Here is a 13,213-nt window from a genome sequence, read left to right as displayed (position 1 = left end):
AGTGCAATGTAAAAATGAATATTAACATAAATATCCGTAGAATGCCTGCCATTATAATTAGCAGGATGGTTATAGAGAGAGGATTTGTATGCTGCAGGGAACCTCTGGAGCACAATGTGTATCTTTGCAGCCCCAATGAGGTCTCTGTCACCAATCATCAGGGGCAGTGGGCATGTTCTGTTCCCATTACAATATTGTCCCCAGGTGCAGACTTGTGCTTTCTCCCATAGAAATGAATGGCAGCCATTCACTTATATAGGAGAAAGTAAATCTGAATGCTTCTGGTCACCATTGGGACAGTTATTCCAGTGTCTGGAGTGGAAAACAGGTTTTGCCTATCTCAGCTGTGTGGTCTAGAGTAAAATCTGTGTACAACAAGTGAGAACCTTTGAGAATCAAGCCAGCCCCTACCAGCACAGCTGACAAACACCAGCTCCTTCAGCTTGAAAGCAAGATGAGTGCTGCAATCCCATAGGTGCCTTTGACTGGACGTAACCATCCAGGGATCCTTTACCTTTTACCTTTTTTTTTTTTTTAACCTTGCTGTGTTTCATGGTCATGTTACAGTGTTGATGAAATGTTGGAAATGGAAACCAGCTTTCAGGGCCACTGACAGATGGGTAGAAGAGGTCATATTTTGCAGGGCCCGAGGCCAATAGGGCCCCCAGACCCTTGCCTTTCATTAAAAAAAGAGTAAGTCAATCAGACATTTCTGAATACAATTCTTCGCCATCCTTACACAAGATGGCACAAGGCATTTTTGTGCTTGAGGCATAAAATCCAAATAACACTCACCATGTTGGTTAAAATATAATTATAGACCAAACAATTTCCTGCCTTTTAATGGTACCACTCCAATCCACTGTTTGAGGTGGGCTGCCTCACCACCCTGCCCAGTGGCAGGACTTTCTCTGTCTTTGTGCTGGTATACAAAATAAACCTTTGCTGCTGAGGTGGGGAACCTAAGCTGAGGTTGTTGGACTCAAACTCCCATCAGCCCTGTCCCTTGACCATCCTGATGGGGAGCCTGATGGGAGTTGGAGTCATTTAACATAATGGAGGGCTTTACGTTGTCTACCCCTTCCTTTGTTACTGCCTGCTAGCCTTTCTTTATCTCCTTTTAATTAACAAGAAATTCAGTTTAACTTCAGGGCTGCCTTTTGAAGCAGGTGTGGAAAGGATGCCATTGAGCCCAGGTGATGTAGTTTAACCTTGTCACACTTGTTAGTATTTTAGAAGAGGCAGGAAGCAAGTGGGCAGGCCCAGATTTTGATGTAAACCAGGAGAGCGAGTGAGAATAGATGGTGACCTAAAGGCATTTGAGTATTCAGATGCTCTCCCAGGTTGCTGTGACAGGAAAAGCTGGACTGCTCACCTCCCCTGACAGGTGCTCAGTCCACAGCCACACAGAACACCCCTCACAGCAGCACGTCTTCCCTGCCAACCCTCTCTCCCTAGATCCTCTGATTTTCCAGTGCCAAAGCACTGTCTGACTTTCGATTACAGGGTGTTTTTTTCCCCTTTTAACCTTGCCGCTCTTTCAACTCCCTTCAAGTCTTCCCCCCCACCCTCCTAAGCTCAGTTTCCATAGTTACTCCCAATCAGATCTCCTGACTTTGTTGGGGGAAAATTGGATTTCAAAATCAAGAGGAGGCTTCAAAGGAATGTGTCCATTTAATAGGCTATCGCTAAAGAGAGAGGCTGCCTGCTGAACTCAGAGGAGCCCAAGACGAATAAGGTGGAGCTCTTATCAGGCTGTGTTAGGGGAGGCAGCTTGGCATCTCAGGCGCAGGAAATGTTGATGAGATATGGCAGCGATGCAGTAGAATTTGCCAGTCACACAACCAGCAGCCTTTTCTTTTTGTCTCGCCTGCTCCAAATTGGTCTCTGACAGTGATTAATTTCTAAAATGACAAGTGCCAGGCCTCCAACCTGCATGGAAGCAATGCATTCTAACCCAGAGGACTGCCCCAGGATGTGTGGGCTTCGGGCGGTGGTTACAAGGACAAGGGGAATGCACTTTGCACATGCACAGATGCTCTCACATCTTGGGCTGAGAGCCCTGGCACCGAGAAAGATTCTGATTGAAGCATATAACTAAATAAAATAGTTCCAAGCCCGATATGGCTACATGATATAGTAACTACAAACTCCAATGGGACAATTTGTGGATTAAAAGGGGGAAAAGGTGTGGGTGGAAACAGGCCTGCCTACCTGTCTTTCCCGCCACTGCTATTTACTGCCAATATTACGATTCTACATGTGTGTGTTTGTGTGTTTAGATACTATAGATTGATGTGTCTGGGATTTGGGGGTTTGGCTTTTAACCACATGGGTTCAGTGTTCTGTTATCAGTTACTGTTGCTTCTGTTACAGTCAGCACCACTGTGCTATTTTATAATATGTATCTCTGCTCAGAATATGTAGGTCTGCTCTGATTTCAAATTGGCTTCTAACCATACCATGGTAGCATCCCAGTTGTGGCCTCTGTATGTCCTTGAACAGAGGCTTCTTTGACGTATGTCATGTGCAGGTTAATTTCTCTATGTCAACTACCTGACTTTTAGAAGACGTCTGAAGGCTTTTAATATTTTATTAATTATTGTATTTTAATATTTTGTTGGAAGCTGCCCAGAGTGGCTGGGGAATAAATAAATAAATAAATAAATAAATAAATAATTTTTATTCAGAAACAAATCTTTACCTACAGTATAGGTGCATGTACAGTCCTTTTGACAGAGTCAGAGAGGGGAGCTATTTCACTCAAGGGGACCCAGCTGACCCAAGATCACGCAGTGAGCGTCATGGCCAAGTGGGGTTTGAACCTTGGTCTCCCATTCTAAGTACTAGACTATACTGGCTCTACAAAGAAACTGATTTCCCTCCATCAACTCCCTTCAGTTGGATGAAGCCAAGTATACCAGAATCCAGTGACCCATTGGCTTAATGTTGATTGTAAACTCCTTGTCCCTCTTTTAATTCCCTCTCATCCATGTGGCATTCTTCTGCAACTACTGCTGTCCCACATATTGTTCTCTCTAAATCCAGATGCAAATCCTATGTGGATTTCTAAATCCTATACAATCGACACACTTTCCTATTTGGATTTTCAAAGCAAAGGGAATTCCATTCAGAGTGTTGGCATGGATCACATTTTAACAGTTGTCATTGGGATACTTTTAATTATTTGCCTTAAGTCTAAGGTTCCATCTGCACTGTACATTTAAAGCAGTATCATGCCACTTTAAACAGTCATGGCTTCCCGACAAAGTTTTCTGGATACTGTAGTTTGTTAAGGGGGCTGAGAGTTGTTAGGGGACACCTATTCCCCTTACAGAGCTATTTCCCCTCAGATTGGGTTGAAATCAATCTCTCTTCCCAGGGTACTCAGGAAATTGCAGCTCTGTGTGGCAAGTCTCCTAAAAATTCTCAGCACCCATAACAGGCTGCATTTCCTAAGATTCTTTGGGAGAATATGGCTGTTTAAAGGGGTATGATACTGCAGATGGGGTCCTAGTCTTTAAATTGACTTGTAAGAAAGCCTGAAAAAGCATGAAGAATGGGAAGAACCCTGTGGATAGCTCAGTCGGTAGAGCAAGGGCATCTTAATTTCAGGGTTGTGGGTTTCAGCCCCAGGTTGGGCAAAATATCCTTGCATTGCAGGGGGTTGGACTAGATGACACCCATGGTACCTTCCAATAAAATTCTGTGATTTGAAGTAAGCAAGCAACAAGCAGGATACTTTAGGCGTCAATCTTCTCTTGGGCCCAGTTTCTGTGCCTGATAATTGTGTGTGGTTTCCCTTAGAATTGATCTGGAAACTTCAGCTGGTGAAAGCAGTGCAGAGACAGCTCTGCAGTGATACCTTGGTTTAAGAACAGCTTAGTTTATTAACAACTTGGATTAAGAATGCTGCAAACCCAGAAGTAGGTGTTTTGGTTTGCGACCTTTGTCTTGGAAGCAGAACACTCCTGTTGAGTGTAAATTGAGTCCCCAGCTGCTATGGGAAAGCACGCCTTGGTTTAAGAATGCTTTGGTTTAAGAACGGACTTCCGGAATGGATTAAGTTCGTAAACCAAGGTACCACTGTACTAGGTACTGGGGTGGTTGGTTGAATTCAATGAACGTAAAAGGTGCACAGGGAGCGAAATTTCATGCATGACGACAATAGCACAAAGATAAAGGTGTTCAAAGGAAGACAACAGATGACAAAGCAAGTTCAGAGTTACTAATTTCTAAACAAAGTGGTACTGGAGCTCCGAGTTTGATCAGAAGCCCTGCATACTAATGGCCTGCCGATGAGGTGGACGGATGCAGCCTCCACATGGGCAGCGGAATCCAAGGGGTGGATCCCCCATGGTTGCTCTGCTGGTGCCCCTTTGCTACCAGAGAAGTGAGGAGATACCACTGTGGCTTCTGGGTTCCAGTGAGAACTCACAAGAGCCTTGTGAAAGCTTGCAGAGCTCTTGCAAGATCTTGTGGACCTCTTGTGAGAGCACCACCACATGACCCTGGTAAACAAGGCTTGGGCAGTGGTGGACAGCACCTTACCTTTTTTGTGTCGTGTCGTGTGGGACAGGCCGCCCCTGGCAATAAGAAAATGTATCCCACAACTGTGGTTTTCTATTTTGCTTGCCTGATCCAGGGCATTAATAATGAACTCAGGAGTGAACTTGCAGGTTCCAGGATTGATACTTGGGCTAAATTGTCCAGACACAGCATTTTCGCTGAAGGGATACAGCATTTTCCACCACAGACCCACCCGGCAATTAATCTTACACTCTATCTGATGCAAACACACCACATCCTTTTCCTCTTCTTCTGTTAAAGAAAAAAAAGTTCAGAAACTGGGTTAGCCTTGGTTCATTTTCAGCTACTGGCTCTAGCTTCTGAAATGTAAGCACTTAAGCCTATTTAACGCATCAGGAATAAATTTTGGGTAAACATGCTTACAGTAGCGTAGCACACTCCAAACAGTCAAGGTCAGTGCTGTCTATAATGTGAATATCTTACAGCTGATTCCTATGCTTGTTTACTCAGTCTCATTATGTTCCATAGCACCTGTTCTCATGTAAGCATACATAGCATTGCAACCTAAATCCTAGAGCACCAGAATACCTTCTTCTCCCCACTAAGATTTTAGTCATTTCTTTGGATATGCCACTTTTACCAGAGATTAAGGAGTAAATGCTTGTCTAGAAAGTTGACAGCTGCAGTTGCTGCCTTCTCTCACAGGTGCCTGTTTAGGCTTCACTGTGGTGTTAGAGATGCTGGGACTTACAGCTGCAAAGGATGAGGCCGTCCTATAGATAGTCCCTCCCTCCCTTCCACCCCCTCTCGCCTCTGCTCTACCTTCGGTTTCTTCCTTTCTTCTTCAGAGACCGTTAATAGTAGCAGAAGCAAATAACTACAGCAAGTTTTTGTTTGGTATTTTAACCTCAGGACTTGTCACCAATGCAAGCTGCAGGAGGTACCCTCCCAGAGGATGTCCAGAGGCTCTTTGAAGGTAACTAATGAAGTTGTTTGAATAATTAGCCCCATCCCCCTACAGTTTAGATGCTTTCAGGAAAAAGAAAAGATGGTAGCCACAGCAGGTTCTTCTACTTCAAGAATCCTGAACGTGGGCTTCTCTTTCATCACCTTTCCTTTCCCTTTCCTCTCTAACAGTGCTCCCAATTACATATTTGTCCCCTATTATTATAGGGCTTTATTACATTTGAAGCAGTCTTGATTTTCAGCATTTTCAGTGTTCTTTCGGGTGTTGTGAAATGGTAGAGTTCATGGGTGAAGGCCAACACCTTGCTAGCTGCAGGAATTCTACCGAAGTGGTGTAGTTTTATGCAGGAATTAAAGACGCAGTCTACTCATATTTGAGGGACAGATGTAATTGGATATAGGGCTGGGAGTGATATTAAAGGAGGGCCTAATATAGCTACTCCACACTACCAAAAAGGTTGAAATCCCATTGCCCCCTCAAAATGAATTCTTCCACCCCCACAGCTCACAGGGATCTGCAGTAAAGCAGGGATCTTTACAAACAAAATTCTCCAGTGATTTAAGATTCATGGTACCTCCCCTTATTCCAGGACTCTGCTACCTTTAAGGTGCTTCCAGACTGCTGCTGTTTTGTGGGTTGGATTCAGTAGTATCCTAGTAAATCCAGGTTACTCAGTTAAAGTGGATATTGTGTTCTTGCACAGCAAACACATTTCTTCCCTGAGGAAATGTAACAGAAAAATACACTGGAAAGTGTATGATGATAATAACCTTCCTGCAAACAAATTGGAATGAATGCTGATGTCATATAACCTCCTCCCACAAACAAATCATGATGAATGCTTGATAAACAGGTTGCCTGGAAGCTACCTTAATTTATATATTTATTTATAATATAATATGTAATCTCATCACAGGTTCCTTTCGAAGCTGTTAAAGGAAGTGTGAACATCTGCTAAAATTAGAACGCTTTAGTGATTCATTTTTAAGCAAATCATAATTTGCCAATTTAAGAGTGCATATTGCAAAATCACTTTGTATAACCTCTTGCAATGTCAAAGGAAGCATGAGGATCTACAAAAGCTACATTTTGTTTTTAGCAGGCAACACAAGTTTTGAATATTTCTCTCATTTACTTCTATAGTATTGTATTACAACAAAAATAACCCCAATAAGTAAGTTCTACCTCTCCTCTTACTATGTGCCTTTGCTGACTAAACAGCATTAGATTCTAGTGATTAAAGCTTGCATTCTAAAGGCATCCATATGTTATTTTATTGTGCATTCATGATGGAGTCCCTAAGACAGTTGGATGGCGTCTTGTACACCTCCTTCCGGCAACTCCTGCAGCCAAGCTGATGCCAAATGTCTTGCTCTGCTTTCCTTTGGACCACATCAGTGAGGCTGAGAGGGAGGTCTAATCGTCTGAGCACCCCTTGACTTCCATATACACTACCCAGGCTTGTGCCCTGGAGAGGTCACTTCAGTGCTGCTAACTCGGGAAAAACAATGCTGGAGGCAGCAGTTACAAGTCACTGGTTTTTGCAGCCACAGCAGGTGCTGTGATTCTCCAGCAATTTGACTTTACCTTGGAGACAACCTCCATTGTCTCTCAAGACAGACAGATGCCACCGACAACATATGGCATCACGATGGTTCTATGCAATTCTGCTTTTACTGCTCTTTGCAAAATTTTGGGGCAAACATGCTGTCTTGTTTCCTGTCTATGCGTGTCCCATATTTTCCTGCTGATATCCTGCAACATATTTTTTAAACCACAAATATTTAAAGTTTCCCTCCTGTTTTTGTTGTGTTATAGTTCACGAGTGCTTCTCTCAACAGCAGTAATGCAGTAACATTGAGGAAGCATCGTAAAACAATAAAGCAGAATGATGTGTGGACGACCCAGTATAAATCCACCATTATAAATGCACTATTATTGTATCAATGAATGGCATGTTGTAGAATACACCTGTAAAAAACAAAAAATGAAGCAGCACCAGACTGGAGGATTTCTATGTTAAAGCCACTCAGGCAGTTGCAGTTTACAGTTCACCAGTAAAGTTGCTATAAAATTCATACAAAAACCTAAATGTGTACTACCACCACTTGGAAACTACAGACACTATTTAGAAGCTATAGGGTGTCAAGTGGTGCATATATAAATTGTTCACATAAATTTCAGGGAGAGAGCAACCATTGCAATTGACTCAACCGGTATTAGAAGTTAAATGTCTAGACAAACAGGAACATTTTACTCCTTAAACTTAAGAAGGTAAGTACATAGCTATCAACTTTTCCCTTTTCTTGCGAGGAATCCTATTCGGAATAAGGGAATTTCCCTTAAAAAAAGGAAAACGTTGACAGCTATGGGTAGGTAGGCCAGTGGCAGACCTTCTTGGACACAGTGTGTTGCAGATGGAGCACCACCATTGTCATTACAGGAAAGGCACACAGGAAGCTGTCTTACACCAAATGAGATAACTGGTCAACCTATCTTGGTATTGTCTACACTGTGGCAGCAGCTCTCCAGGGTTTCAGACAAGGGGTCTATCCCAGTCCCACCTAGAAATGCTGAGGACTGAACCTCCGGCCTGTTGCGTGTCAGAATGTACTTTAACCCTCTGTGCTCACTGTGTTGTGAGTTTACTATTAAATCGCATGAAGAAAAACAAAGCATTGTACAGGTGGTGGTTTTGGCATGTGTCTGTGTAAATATTTCCCTGGAGAAAAAAATCAGTGCACCCCTGACAATAAGAAGTGAGCTATGATATCTCTGTGTACATGAAATATGCTGGCTTTTTGCCATATATGTATGCCTGTGTGTGCCTTGCATACACAAACACATGGTTACACTAAGAGGCGTTTTAGAATTGTTTTTTAAAATAGTAAGTTCAGCACTTCTGCTGCTTGGTCATACTGAACTAAGTATGTGTGGGAACCTCATGTCAAAGTGGCTTGGATGCAAGGTTCGGGGCATGGGAAGCAGTGGACAAAAGTCCCTATCCTGCCAGGGGCAGAGGAAGGGGGTTGCAGTAGGGGTGGGCCGCCCCGGGTGTCACCACTGAGGGGGGGGTGACAAAATGCAGGGCAGCACTCACTGCGTTTTCGAGCCATGCATCTCTCCTGGGAGTGGCACAGTGGCTTGGGGGCACGCAGGCTCCACACTGCCCCAAACGGTCCGCCCGCTGCCTCCCCTCAGCTGTAGGGCAGCTGAGCGGGAGAAGGCAGGCAGACTCTTTGGAGGCCCTGCAGAGCCTCCTACCCAATCTGGCTCTGCCGTGCAGGTGGCTGTCCCTGCCCCTGGACACATGCCGCCCCAGGTGCCCGATTGGCTTGCTCCGCCGCTGTATCCTGCTGCCCTTAGTCTAAATCTATGGTCTCACAAAGGGGGAAAAGGAAGTTGGTGGCCTCAGTGCTTGATAGGAAAAGACTGGTAAGCCCACTCTCCCCAACTATTTCTTCAGCAAAGCCTTTACTATTCCCAGGCAATAATTTTGAGTCTTGGGTTACTTAATAGAGCTCTACTTTGGAATCTGTTTTTAGAATTCAGCTGTACAACATGTGTAGTCAGAAAAGTAGCTCTGAGCATTGTGTTCCACTCTCTCCATTCATCTCATTTCCACAGCTATTTAAAATTGCCATCTTATTCTTTTCCTGGCTCTACTCCCATCTTGTGTCTTTAACTACAGTTGGATAAATAGTCATTAGCAGATGTATTTCTTCCTACCACTTACTCCCTGTGCCTGGAAAAGTTTCATCTGTTAAATATCTATATCCCTTGGCTTGCTTCTTCCCGGCAATACAAACAAAAACTTTCTATAGGCATGTCCTGGTGTTCCAAACACTTGATAAGAAATGAATTTTGAGAGTTGCTGCCTGCAATTTGCTTTTTGTGATCAGGCACCTGCGTTTTAATTTCTATTGTGAGGAGAAAGGACTCTGCGCATGCTCAAAGGAACTCATATCATTCCACAAGTTCTGGGGCTAAGGCACTAAAAACAGCTTTAAAAAGCTAAGCCTTTAAAAGCTAAGCCAAAGTAAGGACTCAATAATTTTGGCTCAGAGTAATGAAACCTTGTTATTTGAATCGGTTGTCTTCCCCTGCTGAATATGTGGGTTTCCTCTCCTGTTTTAGATTCGAGGCTGTGATGCAGTCGGCTCGCTTCATTTTTTTTTTTTAAATGCTTGGTGCTTTATTGTTCTGAGCTGACATTTCTCGTAAACAACTCATTTTCGGCACCTGTCACCTTTCCTTTAGCTTAGATTATTTTCTTGTTAGCTGACTGTTTTTAATTGAAGTCTTTGGATCCCCTTCTAAAGCAGGAGCCTTCCTTTCCTGACAAGCAGAGCAGGCTATGAATGGAGATTAATTGCGTGTCACGCTCTCCTATATCAAACTTGCTGCGTCTTTTAACAATCTGCAGAGTCTCTAGGCCTTCCGATAGGGAAGGTACGTTCCATCTATGCAAGCTAGAAAGACAGGCTCTTGAGTCAACTGCCACGTCGGCCTAATGTGTCGTCAGAAGCGATCATATCATTTAGAAAACACAGATCAGAAATAAGGGAGCTAGAGTGAATTGATCTTCTGCATGTGTGGATTCACAATTTTTCTTTTTTCTTTTGTACTGAGAGTTAGTTTGTAACATGATCAGAGTATTAAAGTGGATTAATTTATAAAATGAGAGTTGCTGGGCCTCGAAGCTGCATGGAAGCCTCCCACTTCAACCCAGCAGGTGTATGGGGTTGAATTTTGTATACTCAGTAGTGAGGAAAATCTCTGGACTCTTGAAAGGCACTCTTTGTGCTGTTACTTCCAGTAGTCCATGGCAGAGCCCTGGTGTGAGAAAAAGGGTTCAAGGCATTAGCTCTTGTGATAACTGCTCATGCTGAAACGATTGAGGCCAATCCCATACCCAGTTCCCTCGATCAACATAATACGTATGATATGTGCAACTGGGCTTGAGTCTATGAATGCTATAATGAATTTGTTAGTCTTTAATGTTCCACAATGCTCTTTATATTCAGATAGCGGCACATTTATTTCTTCATGAAATGTGTATACCACTCTTTATCTGTAGATCTCAAGGAGGTTCACAGAATAAAAATACAAGATAAAAACACAAAATACATAATAAAAACAAGAACCATAACAAACTAAACCAATACTCCCCCTCCCCTGAACAACCCCTCTTTGCAAATTAAGCACTCTATCTCAAATTAATCACTGGGTTTAGGCAAGGTGGTAACTACTCGACTGTTTCGGCATTAATATTGGTTTTTCTCTGGCCTTATATATATTTGTTTCTTTTCCTGTTTGCAAAATATCTGCAGCCAAACTTGCTAGCTTGTCTGTGTTTTTTCTTGATATTTTATAACATCACAGATGAGCAGTAAAACTAACACCACTTAATCTCAAACAGCTTAAATTTGAGCAGTTTACATGCTTCTCTTCCTGATCCACTCTGAAACTTTATGGCCTGGTTTTTCTATTTCATTTCCTGGTGCTTTGGACATGGCAGATCGCTCTGGAAATGGGACTGGCAGGGAAAGGCTGTAGCTTGTGGAAATTTGCAGAAGTGACTGGTGTTTTTATTACAATGCACCCTGTCACTGGTCTGTAGAAGCATTGACGTTAGGGCTGCTTTTAGGGATGAGACAGTGTGCATTTTAATGTGGCGCTACACGTTTCACACCTTCCAGAACATTATGCAAGTTGAAAAATAGTTGTCCTTCAATGTTATAGCACTTCTTTGAATTTTACAAAACAGTTCATAGAATCATAGAATGGTAGAGTTGGAAGGGACCCTGAGGGTCACCTTTTAAGGTTATGAAATTATTGTTGCTTTGTTGAACTGGTAGTTTGTCTGATGTTTCTGTTAATAGCCTAATTTCTCCTTCTCCCAATTTTGTAACTACTCCCCACATCTCTCTAGATGTTGAAGATTACCTGGTGGAGGGGCTGCAGGATGAGAACCTGAATGCTACAGAGAAGAGGCAGAGGGATGCAATCTTGATTGATATAAAGCAACTTAAAGAGAGGTTTGTATATCCAACAGTTCTGATGGGGACAATTTCTTTTAAGCAAATCTATCAAACTCAGTTTTCTGTGTCCGACAGTGGCCAAATACGGAATGCTTCAGCTGAAAGTGCAAAAGAGGGTGGAGCCTGTTCTTTTATACTTTCCTGAACTCTGAGGACCAAACTAACATGTTGTTGGTTTATATGCGTCTGTTAATGAGGATCTATCAGTGGCGTAGCGTGGGGGGTGCAGGGGGGGCCAGCCGCACCGGGTGCAACATCTGGGGGTTAGGGTTAGGGGGCGCAAATCCATGGGTTAGGAGGCGCAAATCCACGGGTTAGGGGGCGCAAATTACTTGCCTTGCCCCGGGTGCTGACAACCCACGCTACGCCACTGGGATCTATATTGTAGCAGCAAAAGGAGGGAGTGCAGAAACATCGCCCTGACTGCAACTTAAGTTTCCTGCAGTCTTCCTTCACTCACCCTCATGTCACCCTTCCCACAGCAAGCTCTAATTCGGGTAGTGTGATTGGTTGTGAGAATAGCACTTGGGGAAATGGTTGGTAAGGTATAACTGAAAGGTTGCCCTCCTTACCCTCATACCCTTTTTACTAGTAAAACTGGATAGACACACACCATGCTATCCACATGATTGTCGCAAATCTATGTTTCAACTCATGGCAATGGGCCAGGTGGGGCACTGGCCCGAGGGTCCAGGAGCTCAGAGGGACTCCTCACTGGCCACAGCCCCCTCCTGGCTGCAGTCCTTTGTGCCGTTGGAGAATCAGTGTGACAGCTGGGTCCCATGCTTGGTTTGGTGCCCCTGCTGCTACCTAGGGGCAGGAATCTCTGGGAACTAAGCATATAGTGCATTGACTGTGGAGGTACAATAACTTTATTGCAGGGTTTAATCTTGCTGTAGCTCAGCATTCATTCATTCATTCATTCATTCATTCATTCATTCATTCATTTAAAGAGCTGACCATTTCCTGTTCAAAAATTCTGGGGATTGGGAAAAAATCAAGAGCAAGGTTACAAGTTCAATACACATTGTCTTTTGTTTCATCTACAACGATTGTAGTGTTAAGCAGGCATTTATGCAGCAATGTATATACTTTAATGTATATGTTGCAAGGCTTGCATTGCACATAAGTCATTTCCCTAGTTTAAGCTGAAATCCTCATTCCATTTACATGGGAGTAAGCTCTACTGAATTCAACAGGACTTACTTCTGAGCAGAAATGGTTAGGATTGCACTGTTAGGAATCTTCTTCATGGAGAAATAAACACATTGTTTTTGTTATGCTCCCGTTGAGCTCAAGCTATGGATCACTTTGCCAAGCTCAGCCCACAAGCTTTAAGAAGCCATTTAAATAGCAAGATAAAATGCCTTGTTCTTATTTTTTAAATAAGCTTTTTATGACAGAAAATAATATAAAGTGAATGTGTGTGGTATAGGTATTTTATAGAGATAGTATTTACCCTACATTTAAATGTTAAATAAATAAAGGTCACACTAGGGCCTTTTCTCTCTTGCCGCCCCTTTTGCCTCCCATCTTTTTGTTCCTTCTCTTCTTACCCTATACATTCCCACTCAGTTGTCAATTCCATCTCTTCCCTCCCCTTCACTCCAATGTTGCATACTACAGCCTCACTCCCACCTTGCTTTCTAACCACTTCATACATGCACTGCTT

General features: G+C 43.1%; 1 protein-coding gene across 8 annotated transcripts in view; it reads left to right on the top strand.

Moving 5' to 3' along the window:
* The window catches only part of SKAP1 (src kinase associated phosphoprotein 1), a 344,210-nt gene that overhangs the window by 21,786 nt on the left and 309,211 nt on the right, over nucleotides 1–13,213 (top strand). For 5 of the 8 annotated variants that reach the window (XM_083709712.1, XM_083709713.1, XM_083709707.1 and 2 more), the window contains 2 exons: nucleotides 5,443–5,506; nucleotides 11,433–11,538. In XM_083709712.1, coding sequence (XP_083565838.1) covers nucleotides 5,443–5,506; nucleotides 11,433–11,538 — 170 coding nt within the window. Of the gene's footprint in view, nucleotides 1–3,807; nucleotides 3,927–5,442; nucleotides 5,507–11,432; nucleotides 11,539–13,213 lie in introns of all 8 variants that reach the window. The other 3 variants (XM_083709717.1, XM_083709718.1, XM_083709716.1) reach the window with 2 other exon arrangements.

This window comes from Podarcis gaigeae, assembly GCF_964106915.1.
Source record: "Podarcis gaigeae genome assembly, chromosome: 13".
Taxonomy (NCBI): Eukaryota; Metazoa; Chordata; class Lepidosauria; order Squamata; family Lacertidae; genus Podarcis; species Podarcis gaigeae.
Note: the sequence above shows the minus strand (reverse complement) of the source record. Positions and strands in the feature narration are given on the sequence as shown.